Genomic DNA, 16,973 nt, shown 5'->3' with positions numbered 1-16,973 from the left:
TGCCCCGGTCTGGGAAGATCGCACATGCCGCAGAGCGGCTTGGGCCCATGAGCCATGGCCGCTGAGCCTGCGCATCTGGAGCCTGTGCTCCGCAACGGAAGAGGCCACAACAGTGAGAGACCCCCGTACCACAAAAAAAAAAAAAAAGAAAAGAAAGAAAGAAAATCTGTTTTTATTATTCACAATACTAGTAAACATTGTGAGAAGGACACTCAGTCACTGCCAGAGTGTAAAGTTACCAACTTTCTAAAAAGTAATTTAGCAGCATCCATTACAACCATTAAAGATACTTGTATCCTTTACCACTTCTAAGAATCTAAGAAAATCAAAGATACTCCCCAATATTATGTACAAGGACACTATTTACAGCAAAAAATTAACCACCAATAATAAAGGACCCATCAAAAAAATCACATGTAATAGAATATTACACATTTTTAAAAACCTGTTTCAAAAGATTTTTTTTAATGGCATGGATTACATTCACTATATTAAAGGAGGATAGAAAAAAATATATATGTATATATAATGTGGTTCCAATTATATAAAGGAAAAAAATATACAGGTATGTTTATGTATAGTCACAGGGAAGAGTGGAAAGAAACACACCAAACTCTTAGTGGGTTCTCTCAAGATAAAGGGATTGACAGAGACTTTTAGTTTCTTCTTTACAATATTCTGCATTCTAACATGCATGAAAGAAAAAAAGAGGGAGGGAAGGAGAATTTTAAAAGAAAGTATATATTCTCTATATGTATAATATATATACAGCAATATGTACACATATGTAATGCTAATATGTGCATGACAAAATTATTTAGGACAAGCAAAAAGGAAAAACTCCAAACAAACCAAGCAGTATATATGCACAGTGGTAATGGTTAAGGCTTTGGGAAACAGACCAGGGTTTGAAACCCTACTGACAACTCAAACTCTCTGTGCCTCAGTTTTCTGACCTATAAAATGGGGATAATAGTACCTACCTCCTAGAGTTGAGGATGTAGATATTGAATAAACAGATTCAAAGTACTTAGCATAGTGTTTGACAAAAGCATATAAACATGTAGCTTTAAAAAGCTGATCCTGAAGCTAGCTTAGCACTCTGGCTCAGGGACAGTAAGGTAATAAATATTCTTTAAGTATAATTTACCTCTTGCTTCATCCTTTAACCTCTGTACAGAGACCAACAAAGATTCCTTTTCATCAAGTTCACTTTCTAAAAATGCATTTCGTTCAATGGCTTGATTTAGCCTTTGTTCAAAGTCTTCCAGCGAAACTATTGTTGCCCTAAAAAAAAAAAAAATGAGAGTCCATGAATTAAATAAATAACGTGCAAATAGCTACTACAAAAGGAAACTGTCAGTTTATCTCATGCCATTTCCTGACCTAGAAAGCCTGGCCCAGTTAAAAGAGAATGATCTCGCCCCCTTCTGACCTCTGGTGCATTTAGTGTCTCTACTACCATTTGGGGCCATTCAATGTCTTCTTTTCTCTTAAATTCCCATCTAAATTCCTTCAAGTGTCTTAAAGGAAGCCTACTTATCATACAATTTATATCTCCCCATTGGACTTTAAACATGAGTCAATGAAGTTTACATATTTTCAGGAAGAAAACTTTTCAATAGTTTTAGAGTATGTTAAGAATTAACTAAGAATTAGTTTAAAACGCAGTCCCAGGTCCCACTCTATTTACTTTCTTCCTACCAAGCTTTTCTTCTTCCCGCATTTCTCATCTTATTCATTCAGCAAACATTCACAGATACCTGCTATGTGCCCTCTACCCACTATGTCCTACAGAAATAAAATTTCCTAACCTCAAGTTAGAACTCTCAATGCCAGGGGTCCCCAGCAGGAGGTGAGCGACATGAGTGAGCAAAACTCCATCTGCCGCTCCGCATCGCTCACATTACCGCCTGAAAACCCCCTCCACTCCACCCCACCCCCTCCCCACCCCCGTCCCTGTCTGTGGAAAAACTGCCTTCCACGAAACCAGTCCCTGGTGCCAGAAAGGTTGGGGACCGCTGCTCAATGCCACGTCCAATTTTACCACCTCCCGTCAACTGTCAAAACGCCTCTCAATTCCATTTGCTCTCCTCCAACCTTCTGCCCTTGGCGTAATTCTTCATCCATCACCTGGATTACTCCTCAATGGTCTTCACATCTCCTCCTCCCTACTTTCAATTCCTCAGTATTATCTTCCCAAATCACAATCTGATAATACTCTTTTGTTTAAAAAATCTTAAGGAGCACCTCTTTGCCTACAGAATGACTTTCAAACATAGCTGAGCACAAGGTTCTCCACAACCTGGCCCCAAACATCTTCTAGTCTCATCTTGTTCAGCCATACTGTCTTTACACACTGCAGTCAAAGTGAAATATTAATACCTCATGCACTTTCCTGCCTCTCTGCCTTCACAGCTCTCTCTTCACCGGTTAACATCTACTCCTCCTTGCAGACTCAGCTTCCCCAGTTACCACAGAGCACTTTAGCTGTGCCCTTCTCTATGCCCTGGAGCAGTCTGTACATTCCTCTGTACCAGTGTTTACCACGTGGATTGTCCCTATCTGTCACGCCCAAGGGCAGTGGCTAGTTTATCTTTGTATCCTCAACTCTAGCATCATGCCAAGCATTTAAGTGTCACTCAGATACTAAGGAAAGGAATATCAGACAATAATTGTAAAGTAATAGGAATTAAGTTTGGAATGGTTAAGAAACAACTAATTATAGATATATGCAATCTTGGCAAAGTGACGGCAAGCCACTATAGGCTGTTCCGCAAAATCATAATAAAAGCATTATTTTGAGACAATTCATTGGTCAGTATTAAAACAGAAGAGAATAAAAAGCAGTGAAAATTTAAAGACAGATCAGCTAGGAATTAACTGCAGGACTCAGGTATAAGATGTGAGGACCTTCAAGAAGTGTGGTAGTACTGAGAACATACAGGGAAGATGGAGGAATGAATGAGTCATGTTTTAAAGAAAAACCAACAGGATCAACAATGGTACCTGAAAGAAGAAGGAAAAAGGAAAACCAGAAAGAAAAGCCTGGAAGAGCATTATCTGGGGAGATCAGGATTTTTGGTAAGTTTCAATGTGACGAGTTACAGGTGACATGAAATACCAAAAGGAAATGCTCTGGAACTAGGATCTAGGTGATAGGTCGAGCCTAAAACCAAATTCTAATCACTGACTGCCAACTTCGGTCATTGCAACAGAAGGCACACCGCTCACGTACCGCTTTGCCCGCTCCAGGTCGTCGTTGGCCTGCTCCAGCTCCCTCACATACTTATGTAGCTGCTCCTTAATGGCCCGGGTCTGACTTAGATCATCTTCTAATACTGAGACCTGTTTGTAGCTCTGTGCATACTGATGCTCCAGTTTCTCCTGAAGGTGTGGGTATAAGGAAGGAAAGCATGTGTCATTAACATATAGTTTTCTTTAATAAAGGATGTAACTTAAGTAAGGGGTGGGACAGGGGTGGGTGGGATCCAAGAGATTCACCCACAATCTGAGTTGATGGTACCCCTCTCTCCTTTTTACACTATTTAAAATCAATGACACATTCATTCCAAGTGCCTTAACTCATATAAAATTAGTCAATCGTTCTCCTCTCAAAGAAATTTAATAATGATCTCTCTGAAAAGAGGTAAAATAGTGAAACCGTTGCCTTAAAAACCTCAATCTTGGTGGGGGAACCTCCGGGTTCTTAGGCTGAATGCAGCCCAGGTAAGCACAAAGAAGTTGACTGACAAGAGTTCAAATTCCCTATACCTCACCTTCCCCAAACCTACCCCACTGCCCCGACACAGGAATACCCCAAGCATCTGGCTTAGGCATGTGAGGAAGAGCAGCAAAAAGGGGTTAATCTTTCACTCCTGAAAATTCCTTGTTAGAAGGGAATTTTTAAAAACTAAACTCCAAAACTAAAGGGACTACAAACCATAATGAAATAAATGTGTATTTCATACAAATATAGTTTTAAAGTGCCACACAATGAGGTACTCTGTCAAAACAAATAATCAGGCAGCTTTTGAAAATTATAGGAACTACAGCGTAATATTATAGCTAGGAACATTACAGCTAAAAAACTGACAGCTACAGTTTCCAAGTGAACTCCTGAACTCTAAACCACCTTTCCCTTGGTTCCATGAAAGCAAACAGTTTTTGTCAAAAATTCACTTTAGGCCTTTTTACATTTTTATGTTGCCTGCTGCTCTTAAGCTCCACCTAAAAGAATGTATTTCTCATTTTAATAAAACCCAGCAAATGAGGCACCAGCTTTTACTGCCACAATTACCTTTAATGCTTCCACTTCATACTTCAGTCTTTGGTTATCAGCTTGCAAGTCTCTATTTCTTTGTTCAGCCTGTACTAACTGTGCCTCCAACTCTGCTTCTAATTCTCTGCTTCCTTCCTGGAATTCAACTAGCTCATCCCGAGCTTCCTGGAAGCTAATCAGAAACAAAGCGGGAAAGATCAGTTATAGTAGGAAGCATAAGGATCATCCTGAAGATGATTATATATCAATTCAATAATTTTTGCCTGAACGTTATGCTACCATAAAATATACTAAACAATAAAGGCCATCTATTTTGCATCTCTTACTCTATATTCAGGATTCAATGAAAATAAATTATAAGCCTCAAAAGGATTCATTTTTTATACACTTCACCCCTTTCTTATTTAACATATTGATAAAGAAGCACATATTACTATCCACAAATTAGTTTAACATTTAGATTTGTTTTTTCAATGTAATTGGTTTCCTCTGTAATTCTATTATTCAATTTTATGCGTTTAAAAATGTTATTCTGAGAAGGGGTCCATAGGCTTTCCCCAGCCTATGAAGGCACCTATGGCACAAAAAGACTAAGACCCCTGCCATAGACACACACTTTCCATATCCACTAGCACAGTACAGTAACTGGCTTCAGCAACAACAGCGAAATAGCAATAAAAGGTTTGACAGGGCTTCCCTGGTGGCGCAGTGATTAAGAATCCGCCTGCCAATGCAGGGGACAAGGGTTCAAGCCCTGGTCTGGGAAGATCCCACATGCCGCGGAGCAAATAAGCCCACGTGCCACAACTACTGAGCCTGCACTCTAGAGCCCACGAGCCACAACTACGGAAGACAGCGAGCCTAGAACCTGTGCTCCGCAACAAGACAAGCCACCGCAATGAGAAGCCCGTGCACAGCAATGAAGACCCAATGCAGCCCAAAAAAAAAAAAGGTCTGATAAGTCTTACTAAACTGTTAACCGAAGTTGGAAGATGTATATATATTTTAGAAAGATTTCATTTTAAAAAGAAATTTAAGATAAGTCTTGGTACTTAAAAGGTTATCTACAAGTTTTCCCAACTAATTGAAATGATTAAGATTTTATAAAAGGCTCCATATACCCCTGAAGCTCTTGCCCCTCCCTCAAAGCTTTGCTGGCTCCAGACACTGATAACACCTGCCTGAAGAAAGTCTACCCTATGAAGCCCTAGAGAGCTTATCAGAATCTCCAAAAGACCAAAATGATGAGGCAGAATCTGTACACCGAGCAGGCCAAAGATGGCCAAGAGCAGTAATAAGCTTTATAAAAGGAGGTAAACTACCAGGAGAAATCACAAATGACAGTTTTCTTACTATTTTAATAATTCGAGTAATATAAGGATTTATGTCATTTTTATATTATTTAAATACAAGCAATGCTATGACTATTTCTAGAATCCCAATCCTATATCAGAAACTCTAAATTTAGCTTTGCTAAAAAAAAAAAAAAAAAGGCACAAACTAGAGATTATGTATTCCAAAGCCCTCTCCTATTTTTAGGATGCTTTTCAACATTACCTTTGTTTATACTTCAAGGAAAGTTCCTTCCAATAAGCAGTTTCCTCCTTTAAACTTGAAAAATCTGGTATATCTTCACCATCCATGATCAAGAAAGCCTGTGAAATATTAAAGACGAAAATAAATTAATAGAGAACATAGGAATCTTAGTAAAAGTATAAAGTCTGGGACAACACTAAATCTGCAGCATTTTGGAGGGAGTCAAACACGAAAGATTCTAAGAGCAGTGAACTCTTCATTACAATAAGCTCAGGCACCTAAATCACTTCACTGCCCCTCTCACAGGGACCACCAGCATTGTGGACGGGGTCAGGAGAGGAGATGAACAAAGTCACGGAAGCCACGAGAAGCGCTTCTGGTAGCGGCACTAGGTTCTGGGGAGTTGACCCCACAGAATCATCCTGCAGCTGGTTCACAGCGAACTGATCTTCTGGGAATCAGGTGACAGAAAACAAGCTTACTGTTAGAGTTGCTACTGCTGCGTGCCCTTCTCTGTTGTACAATTGCTTCAAAACACCTGCTTGAAACATTTTATACCAGGTAGCCTTTCAAGGAGATCAGGGACCACATTCCCAATAATTTACTATCATTACATTTCTAAAAATTTCCTGTTAATTATCTTTTAAGTCCCAAGCTTCCTCCATAAGTCCACTAATTCTCCAACTTCAATGTTCTTTCACCTTGGTTCTTCTCCCAAGGCTTTCAGAGTGGGTTAAAAAATATCTATTTTGGGCTTCCCTGGTTGCGCAGTGGTTGAGAGTCCGCCTGCCGATGCAGGGGACATGGGTTCGTGCCCCGGTCCGGGAAGATCCCACATGCCGTGGAGCGGCTGGGCCCGTGAGCCATGGCCGCTGAGCCTGCGCGTCCGGAGCCTGTGCTCTGCAACGGGAGAGGCCACAACAGTGAGAGGCCCGCGTACCATAAAAATATATATATATATATATATATATTTAGTTAACCTTGCATTTAGACTGGCTACCTAAAATTCCCAACTGACTGTCAGGCCCAATGGAATACCAAAGACGTTGGGCTTGTCCTAGATTCACACCTAAGTGTTTCAGTCTTACCTCCTACAACCCTCTCCCCAAGCATCCTACGTTATATTCCAGCAATACTGTTCAAAAGTGTCCTAATGCACCATTCTGCTTCAGGTCTGGATATTTTCCCCCCCTGGAATAGCTCTCCTTCCTTGTGCATTTAGAAAGCTCCTATTTATCCTTTAAAACCTAGCTGTCACCTTTTCCTGTCCTCACCCAGACAGCACTAAAATCTCCCAAACTCTTGGCCCCCATGAATATGCTTTCATGCATATATTTACCACATAATAATGCATTTGCTTACACCTCCCCCTACTAGGCTGTGTATTATTCTTACTGATTTCAACCCCAGCACATTGCCTGCACAATAGCAGATATTCAATAATATTTATTAAATTAAACCAAAATTGATTCAACCTAATCCATACTGGGTAGCAAGAATTCAAGGCCAGCCTTAAAAGTAAATTAATAGGGACTTCTCTGGTGGTGCAGTGGTTAAGAATCCGCCTGCCAATGCAGGGGACACGGGTTCGAGCCCTGGTCCGATCCCACATGCCGCGGAGCAACGAATCCCATGTGCCACAACTACTGAGCCTGCGCTCTAGAGCCCGTGCGCCACAACTACTGAGCCCGTGCCACAACTACTGAAGCCCACACGCCTAGAGCCCGTGCTCTGCAACAAGAGAAGCCATCTCACCGCGTCGAGGAGTAGCCCCCTTTCGCCACAACTAGAGAAAGCCCGCACACAGCAATGAAGACCCAAAGCAGCCAAAAATAAATTTTAAAAGTAAATTAAAACTTGAAGTTGTAGAGAATACGGAATTCATCCAGCAGAACTCACTACTCACGAATGTTTGGAAAAGACATGGACAAGAACAAATGCAGTACAAATTCAACTTGAGGGTAGGTATACCAAAGAGACACAAGAATGGCTTCTAGTTGAATAAAATGTAACTATCAATATATACATTTAGTGTGATGCTTTTGCGGCCTACTGTGACTTCTTACGGTTTTAGTCAAGTCTTTTCTGACCACATCGTCTATTATTACTTTTGGCATATTAGTCAATCTTCTAATTACCTTAAATTACCAATCAGCCTAAGAGTTCTCTGAAAAGAGATGGTCCTTGACATACGTGGCATCTCTTCCTGGCACTAAGCACAGCACTTTGCTCAGAGAAAGTACATAGTGCTTACAGACGTTTACTGAGCACCTACAATGTGTCAGACATTGTTAAGTGCTGGATAAACATTCAGTACACCAAATGCACCCTCCTCTAATCTTATTACCCCTACACTGGCACACTTTTGTCTGTTTTTCTACTCTTGAAGATACCGTTATAGCATGACAGCATACTAAAATGTAAAACCCACAGTTAGGAGTCCTGCTGAGACTGGGTTCTAGGGTTTCCACTCTGCCATTAAATTCCTTAATGGCAATTAAGCAATCTGCTTAATCTCTTAAAGTCTCAGTTTTTTCATCTAATAAGGGTTTGGACTATACTAGCTGACTTGTTTCTTCAAATATGTATACTGGTTAGTAAATAATACTGATTAATTCTATAATCCTAACTCTTCATCAAAGTTCCCAATTCCTATTCAATTTCCCCAGATGTAGGGATAATCTTATTTGTAACTGTAATTTAATTTGTAGTAAGGTGTGAATGAAGATGAGGCTAATCCAGTAGCAAGAGGTTTATTTGTATCTCAGAAGAGTATCCAGAGCAGTTAAGGGCATCACCACATGGCATCAAAAACCCCTCCGACTCATTGCCTAAGTCTCCTTGACAACCCAGCTGAAGATATAATTACAGGACACAAGAGAGAAGCGCCTCAGGGTGAGGCAACAATCATTGTGTCCCTTGAATGCTCTACATAAGGTATTTTCCCAAAATGCAAAGAAAAAAAAAAAAAGTTAATTACATTTGAAATCTATGAATCCAGCCGTAAAGAAGCTCCTGGGTGCTGGTCCTCAAATCTGGAGAGACACATCCGCCACTGGAACACTGGCAACCATGTATCAATGTGCAGCTCAAATATTCAGTTTCTCATACACAATCAATAAATTATGGTATTGCAAAATGTTACGAAGATCTAAGGGACACAAGAAGCAAAGTTCTGCTGCTACTTTATTTTAAACAAGAAATATTTGGGGCTACCCTGGTGGCGCAGTGGTTGAGAGTCCGCCTGCCGATGCAGGGGACGTGGGTTCGTGCTCTGGTCCGGGAAGACCCCACATGCCGCGGAGCGGCTGGGCCCGTGAGCCATGGCCGCTGAGCCTGCGCATCCGGAGCCTGTGCTCCGCAACAGGAGAGGCCACAACAGTGAGAGGCTCGCATACCGAAAAAAAAAAAAAAAAGAGCAATATTTGAAGAGCGATGAAAGGTTGTGTCTCTCCAGGTAGTTTCCAAGGGCAGGACCTGTGTCTTATAAATCCCTTCTGCCTCACCAGGAACATGGAACGCCGTAGAAGTCTAATATTTGAATCTGACTTATAATCTTTTTTTTTCCTATTATTCCTTCTTTGCTTTCAAAGTACTGCTTTCCTTTATTAATATCGAAATTCCCATTTCAGAAATGGTGTAAGTCAAAAGATGTGTGGGCAGTTTATTTCTACCTCACAACACACCACCATGTATTAAATCAAGATTATAAAACCTATCATTCTCGGCTAGACAAAATTATCAGTCTGAGGCAGGCCAAGCCACATTCACAGTCACTTATAAAGCTCAGCATAGGCTCCACACCACAGAATAGGGAGCTGCTGGGACTTACTGGGGCGAGCCTCGGCGATAACCGCTGCACACTAGCTACCTAAAATAATCACTGTCCAGCCCTTAATTCTTAAATATAAATGGACAACCAAGAACCACCAGACAAATGAGAAAAGCCAGCAGCATGAGTAAGAAAATCCTAGGACCTACTGAACCTAGAGGAAACAGGTAATTCAGGAAATGAGAGAACTCTTCTCATACAAGAGCTCAGGAGGGTTACCTCCTACACATCTCCTGAGACGGCTACAAAAGAGAGAACAAGACCTGGATGGCACAGGCTATAGGAAATAGTGGCTCCAACCCAGTTGCAAAGAAGAAACATCCCAAGATGAAGCCTAGTCCATCACGCCCCGAGAGTCACTCAGTCCAGATGGATGGCTCCAGGAAAAAGGAGGAACCCCATAACAGACACCATGACTGGGAAGCTGGATAAATCTGAGGTTATGATAAAAGGACATCACTCTTGTGTCAACAAGAAAAAAAAGCAAGTTGGAAACTCCAGAGAAATCAAAACACAGTACTATTTGGTCTTAAATTTACGTTTAGTGTGTTGCTCCCTTTAAAGATTCTAGGATTTGGTAAACAAGTCTGTATTCTTTTTTGGGCCCTAATTCTGTAGACTTTGATGATAATACCTCTCAGCCTTGGTCTTCTCAAAGTGAATATTTCTTGTCCTTTTAGCTTTGTATTCACTTGGCAGCCATCTGGATCCCTTAAATATTTTTGTTGTCTTGCTTTGGAACTTCTCTAGATTACAAACATGCCTTTCTGGAGTTCAGTGACTGATGCTACTTCAGCATGTCAACATTCTATTCGCAGGTAGGATACTTTTACAGTTTCCAGTACTCCTGTTACTGTGCAGTATTTGATGATTCTGGCGATTGGTCCATGGGCCAAAGTCCTTATAGACGTTCATAATGACTACTAGATGCCTCCCTTGGCATCTAACATTTACTTGAATGTATTTGAATGTGGAGCCAACCCTTCTACAAATAGGGTTAGGGTTGTTTTTATCTAGAAATGTTATCGTTCACATGCCCAGTTTGAAACTTTTCTGTGTGAGGCTGTTTTTCATTGTTGCTGTTGACCCATTTATACAGTATCAGAGGACCTACAGCTGTTATTACTTTGAAGAGTGCTTAGCTAAGTAGTGTTCCCTGAGGAATCTCACTGTTTACACCTCTGGGTATACTATAAAGTGTCCATTTGTCCCTGTTTTTTGGTTCTTGAATAGGGCCGTATTCTTAATACAACTACCAATTTTTCCATCAGTGTCCCCTGGCGACTCAGGTTTTAAATAGCCTTTCGTGTGAAACTTCTTGAGAATCTAGTTCTATTTCTTGTATTTTCCTTGTCCAACTACTTAGCTCAGCATCAAATAATTCTAGCCAAATTATTTTAATATGTGTTTTTATTTCACACTCGCTTCTGTTTTCTCACTGAATCTCATGTGAGTTGAACGTAGACTACAATTTTTCTAATTAACAGGCTACTTTTACAAGTCACTTATTGGTCCCTCAAACAGTAATCTATGCCAGAAGCCTTTTACTAAAATGACCATCAGCTTTTCCAAACAAACCAATTAAAAACACTTAAGAGGGTAACAAGTGGTAGGAGCAGCACAGCATAGCAGTTAAGAGCCCTGATCCTGGAGCCAAACTGCCCAGGTTGGAATCAGAGTCCTCTACTCACTAGTTGACCTTGGGCAAGTTATTTAACCACTCAGTGACCCACTTCCTCACCTGTAAAATGGAGATAATAATTAAAATAGGGTTGTTATGAAGATTAAGTGTGTTAACATTTGAAAGTACTTAGTACGGAGTCTGGCACAGTAAACGCAGCATAAATTTCATTTTTTTGTTTGGTTGCGCCGGGTCTTAGTTGCGTCGTTAAATTATTTTTAAAAACTGGTCGTTCAGTTGCAGACCTTTGAAGTATAACCACAAAATAAATGTACTTCAGAATTTAGAACATACAAATGATTCCTTAAAATTAATCACTTCTGGAAGCTATGTGCATATTTCAGTGATACCACCATTACTGAAAACATTTCTAAAACCTCTTCTGGAATAGCCTTGAAGAACCAGATTAAAAAATAAACAAAAAGCTCTTTCTTTGTGGTCATACCTCATTTCTACTGCCTAATTGTTATTATCCAGCTTTATCACTCTAATTTTATTCATGAGACTCAGCCTTTACAGAAATTGGATTTTTTTTTTACAAATAACAAAAATTTGCTACCTTCTCAGGGGCTATAAAGACAATCTGTTCATTTTGCTTCAAGTTACAGCAGGAGGATGTGTCCACTGTGTTATATGAAACTATGTAACTGGAGATATTAGACTACAGAAAGTCAATACAGAAAACTATACTGCTACCAAAAAAAAGAAAAAGCTTTAATGACACATCTACAATCTTCTGAAGCTGAAATGAAAGTAGATAATTATATACTCTTCCGCACTACCCAAATCTTCCCTCAATACCTTGTCCCATACAGATGGAGTGTGAACCCCAGAAGTATGACAACTTCTACATGGGGCATTATGATACTGTATGTGACCTTTAGATATCTAGCAACTGACAAATCAACTCATTTGGGTATAAAACTGCCTGTCCCAAATGCTATATTTACAAAGAAACTATTCTTTCTGCAATGCTAAGAAAATCCATTTCATATGATATTGTCTCCTTGTTAATAGTTGTAGAATGGACTAGTGAGACTGGAAGAGTTCTTCTGGAACTCACAATAGATAATAGATACCTTTTTACCAAAATTCTTCTACTCCCAAAGGTGACACATACAGAATTTTAACCTTTTCAAAGTCAATCATAAATATGGTCTCCCCTTTGGTCCTATCAAACTTCTTCTTGTACCTTATGAAGTGCTCAGAAACTTACGTCAGAAGTAATTTTAAGCTTTAGTGACCAAATTTATCCCAGTATGACTTAAAATGAGAATAAAAATAAGTTTTGGAGATGTCACAAAAGCAATCTAGGTTTTTACTGAGGTTTCTACTTAAGTGTTCCTCATCCAATTTCAATTTACTTAATTTAAAAAGCCAAAACAGAACAAAAAACAACTGCTTCATAAGATTTCTATCTGGACCCAGTCAACTTCAACCAGGGCTAACCAAAGGTTTTTTGTTGTTGTTGTTCCTTCTGATCTCTGATTTTAAATAATAACTTTAATAAAGATTCAGAGGAGGTATTTTAGTTCCCCTTTATTCTCTTCAACACATGACTTAATGCTGCATTTTACCCCCTCCAACTTCATGACTTAGCAAAGCCATTACCCTGTTTCATAAATGGATTAAAAGCAGCACAATTTATCAGACAAAATAATTAGCCAGCAACCATGACCAAGTACCAGTGTAGGATTTCTCTCACAAATGAGTAGCAGTTCTTATCCTAGGTAGGTCTGCTCAAAAACATTCGAACACATCTCCTACTAGCTTCTGGTATATTTTTGGCAAACTTTCTACTTTGCTTTCTAGCTGAGAAGGGTATAAAAATCCCACAAAAAGAAACCAGAACTCCAAGCCGGGAGATGTAAATCCTGGACCAAGCGAAGCCCCTCACCGGCTGGTAGAATCCACAGTAGAAATCACTTAAGCCCCCACCCCATCTGGTCTCAATTTCCCCATCCGTCAAATGGCGAGAAGAGAATCAGGCACAGCCACTAACCAGGTGATGAGGTTCAAAGGAGATAGCGAGAGTATTCTGAAACGAGTAAAGGCGCTACAGAAATGTAACAAAATTATCAGGAGTGAAAGAACCCTCAGTTCCTTGGCAAAACGTAAAGGATTACTTCGTTGCTTACCAACAAAAAAAAAAGAAAGGCCAGCACAAGCAACCCGAACCCGTTTGGTGACACTCTTCTGAACTCCAAGAGGGGTGATGAGCAGTTTGGGACAGGCAGTCACGGGAATGCCACCGGAGCCCAAGGTGGGCTGCTTCCGCTCTGGCCCCTCGCTTCTCTCCCGCGGGGAGTTCTAAATCCAACCCGGCTCCGAACCACCCCCCCCCCAGGCTGAAGGGATGGGGGAGGGGCGGTGGAGGAGGATGGCTAAGCTGCCGCCACCACCTCCAACGGAGCCGCTCCTTGCGCCACCAGCGCCCGGGCCCATGGTGCCACGTCCCGGCCTTCGTCCCCGCCATCCCTCACCCCACCCGCGGACACGGGCACAGCCTAGGGAGACCGCCCGGCTCGCTCCATTCCAGGCGCCCCGGTGGGCCACACCTCGGACCAGGGCGGGAGGGGGCAGTTAAGAGCGGTTGGAACAGTTACCGCCGGACTGGTCGCCCCGGAACCCGGGCCCGGCCCAGCGGGGCCTCGGACACAGCCCCCGGGCTGGCAGGCTCCCCGGGGACAGGCCTCGGCACCGCCGACTCGGCGCGGCACCCTCGGGAGCTGCCCCGCACCACAGGCTCACCTCCAATATGTCAAAAGCGCATATTCGCCACCGCTCGACCGCAGTCTCCTCTCCGCTGGCCTGGCCAGGCCCGCCCAGCCGCTCAGCTCCTCTCCCCTCCGCAGCCTTGAGCTCCACTCCGCGCACCTCCGCGCCCGCCTCCTCCCCGACACGTCAGAGGCTGCCTGGGTATCCGAGGCCATTCTGTGACGCACGGGGGCGGGGCTCTGAGCATGCGCTCGAGCGCGGGGCGGCCTGGGCGGGGCTGTGGCGAGAATGGTGTCACGGGGGGCCGGGCCGCCCCGGGCCCGGCGCGCTGACGTCAAGCTGGCGGCGGCCTTCTGCGCCGGTGTTCCGGGCCCCACTGCGTATCGTTTGCGACCTTCGTGGTTCCCCAAAAAGGCTCTACGTTCGGGAAGGTGGCATCACCGTGGATGACAACTGCCTCCCGGTTTTCAGCCATCAAGTCCTCCAAGTGTCTGTTTCAGTGTTCCAGTTTATAAGAAGAACCTCGGCTCGGATTTCACCTCCGAGTCCACCTCGACCACCCAATTCAGGCGTATTCTAGCCCCCTCGTCACTCCCTCTCACGAACACCTCTGTTGTTTCTACGGCATTCCCACTAGCTGAAATTTTATACTACTTCTTGTCTTCCTCTAGTAAAAATGTAAGTTCCATGAGAACCGGAGCCTCATTCCTTTTTTATCCCAGCAGATAGCTTGGTCCCAGGCACAAAGTGGGAACTCACATATTTGCTGAATGAATGATTGGACTCGTTGAGGGGACCGAGGGAATATAAATATTTCCACTTGTATATTTTATATATCTAAGCGTATATTTATTCATGTAAATATGCGTATGTATGTGTTTTCATTCCCTTGGGCCCCCAACTAATGGAATCCGTTTTATTTATACATATTCCCCTCCAGAAGACTTGGAGAAGGGGGGGCGGGGTGAACTGGCTGAGATAGAGGAGGATGGGCAACTGCTTAGGGAGTGAAAACTTGAAGAAATAGAGCTGTTTTTAAAACAATTTTCGGAACTTTTGCTGTGTAATGTATAACATAATTCTCTCTGATGTCAGTGCTCTTGGGATTGGGTTTGTGAGGACACAGTGATGTGTAAGGTCTCAAGGTGAGAACAAGGTGAGCCTGGGAGGTCCAGTTATATTTTTGAGGGCATGGACATAAACAGGAGCAGTGCAAGATAGATCCTAAGAGGTGTCCAAATCAATGAAAATCTAAGAAGCAATTAATGGGATTGTGGGAAGGATGGCACCTCGAACTAGACTCTGAAAAGATCATGATAATAATAATAATGAGTAGTTCACTTTTGTTGTATGTACTGGCAATTGTGCTAAGTGCTTGGTTTGCATAATTTAATTCTCACAATGACCCCATGAGATAGGTGCTGTTATTATTCCCAGTCTACCAAAGAGGAGACCAAGACCCAGTAAGATGAGGTTGCCCAAGGTCACTTAACTAGAAAAAAGAGGACTCAAGGTTCAAACCCACCTAGTCTGGATTATCTAGCTCAAGAAACCACACTATTAACCACTACTCTACTGCCACTCAAGAAAGGGGATGGGCTTCGCTGGTGGCGCAGTGGTCGAGAGTCCGCCTGCCGATGCAGGGGACACGGGTTCGGGCCCCGGTCCGGGAAGATCCCACATGCCACGGAGCGGCTGGGCCCGTGAGCCATGGCCGCTGAGCCTGCGCGTCCAGAGCCTGTGCTCCGCAACGTCAGAGGCCACTTATTAATAACGACTACTTATTGGGCTAGAGCCCTGTGCTAAGAGCTTTACATACATTTCCTCACAAGCAGCTTGGGAGGCTAAAATTATTACATGCATTTTATATACTGGAAAACTGAGGCTCGGGGAGCTGAGGTTTAAACCCAAGCAGGTCTTAGTGCAAGCCCAGTGACCTGGGACATCATGGAAGCCTGTGACCTCATCCATCAGGGCACAGCTTCAGCCAGGAAAGCAGAGCCCCAGAGGTGATGAGCAGGGAGGCCTTCCTGTACATCTGGTGCCAAGAAGGAACAGTCCCACCCCAAGAGCAAATAAAGGCTGCAGCTCTGGTCCCTGCCAAGTCCTGGGAAACACACTGAGTCACCTAATGGCAGGCCAGGCCCTGCAGAAAATGTGGGCATCATCTTCCAGGCCACCACCCCTCCCACCCAGCCTGGACCAGAGCTGGTATTTGTCAGGACTGGTGTGTTGGCCCCATCTTAATGAATGGCCTTTGCTTGGCAGGGCTCTCAGAGGTATCAAAGCCCTGTACTGATCTCCCTCCTCTGTGTTGGTTGAGTTTTCTCCAAAGTTTCTCCCACTCCCTGCTTCCAGTTTGTCCATCCCAGAGAAATAAAGTGGAGGTAAAGATGGAAGGCAGCCTCTAAGGGGAACAGAAGTTACAATCAGCTTTGTGAAGGTAGAAAGGTGAGTGAAGGTTGCCCCACCCTCTGCCTTCATAAACCATTAGGAAGGGGTTTGCTGAGGCATGGGTCCCAATCCAAGGTGTTTCTTGGATCAAGCCAAGGTGGTCAAACGTCACAGTCCCTGAGAGCATCCCATCTTCCCTACCACAAACTCTGAGACCCGGGAAACAGAGGCCAGGTTCCAACGCTGGAAGAGGAGGGGTTGACCAGCTGCCTTAGGAGAGGTCTGGACACTAACACAGACTCCAGCCAATGAGAATGTGGACTCCAGCCACTTCACACACTCACAAAAGGGGATGCGGTGCACACAGGCCTGCCGTGAAAACTCTGAGATGGGGCATGTGAAGAAGCTAGTGAATCAGGGGAGCAGACACCTCAAAGGTTTGATTCAGTCTGATCTCCATATCTCTTTGGCCAACTGTTTTCTGCTAAGCTATAGGGGCATCAATCAAGCTGGGCAAGGGACTCCCAGAC

General features: G+C 43.1%; 1 protein-coding gene across 3 annotated transcripts in view; it reads right to left on the bottom strand.

Annotated features, from left to right (window-relative positions):
* NDEL1 (nudE neurodevelopment protein 1 like 1) overlaps positions 1 to 14,218 on the bottom strand; it is a 40,046-nt gene extending 25,828 nt beyond the window's left edge. For all 3 annotated transcript variants that reach the window (XM_059998424.1, XM_059998426.1, XM_059998423.1), the window contains exons 1-5: positions 14,083 to 14,218; positions 5,840 to 5,937; positions 4,301 to 4,454; positions 3,239 to 3,387; positions 1,151 to 1,287 (exon numbers count right to left, since the gene is read on the bottom strand). In XM_059998424.1, the coding sequence (XP_059854407.1) occupies positions 1,151 to 1,287; positions 3,239 to 3,387; positions 4,301 to 4,454; positions 5,840 to 5,925 (526 nt within the window). In that variant the 5' untranslated portion in view covers positions 5,926 to 5,937; positions 14,083 to 14,218. The remainder of the gene's footprint in view (positions 1 to 1,150; positions 1,288 to 3,238; positions 3,388 to 4,300; positions 4,455 to 5,839; positions 5,938 to 14,082) is intronic.
* Positions 14,219 to 16,973: the final 2,755 nt, after the last annotated feature.

This window comes from Delphinus delphis, chromosome 19, assembly GCF_949987515.2.
Source record: "Delphinus delphis chromosome 19, mDelDel1.2, whole genome shotgun sequence".
Classification (NCBI taxonomy): domain Eukaryota; kingdom Metazoa; phylum Chordata; class Mammalia; order Artiodactyla; family Delphinidae; genus Delphinus; species Delphinus delphis.
This window is presented reverse-complemented; position numbering and strand designations above follow the sequence as displayed.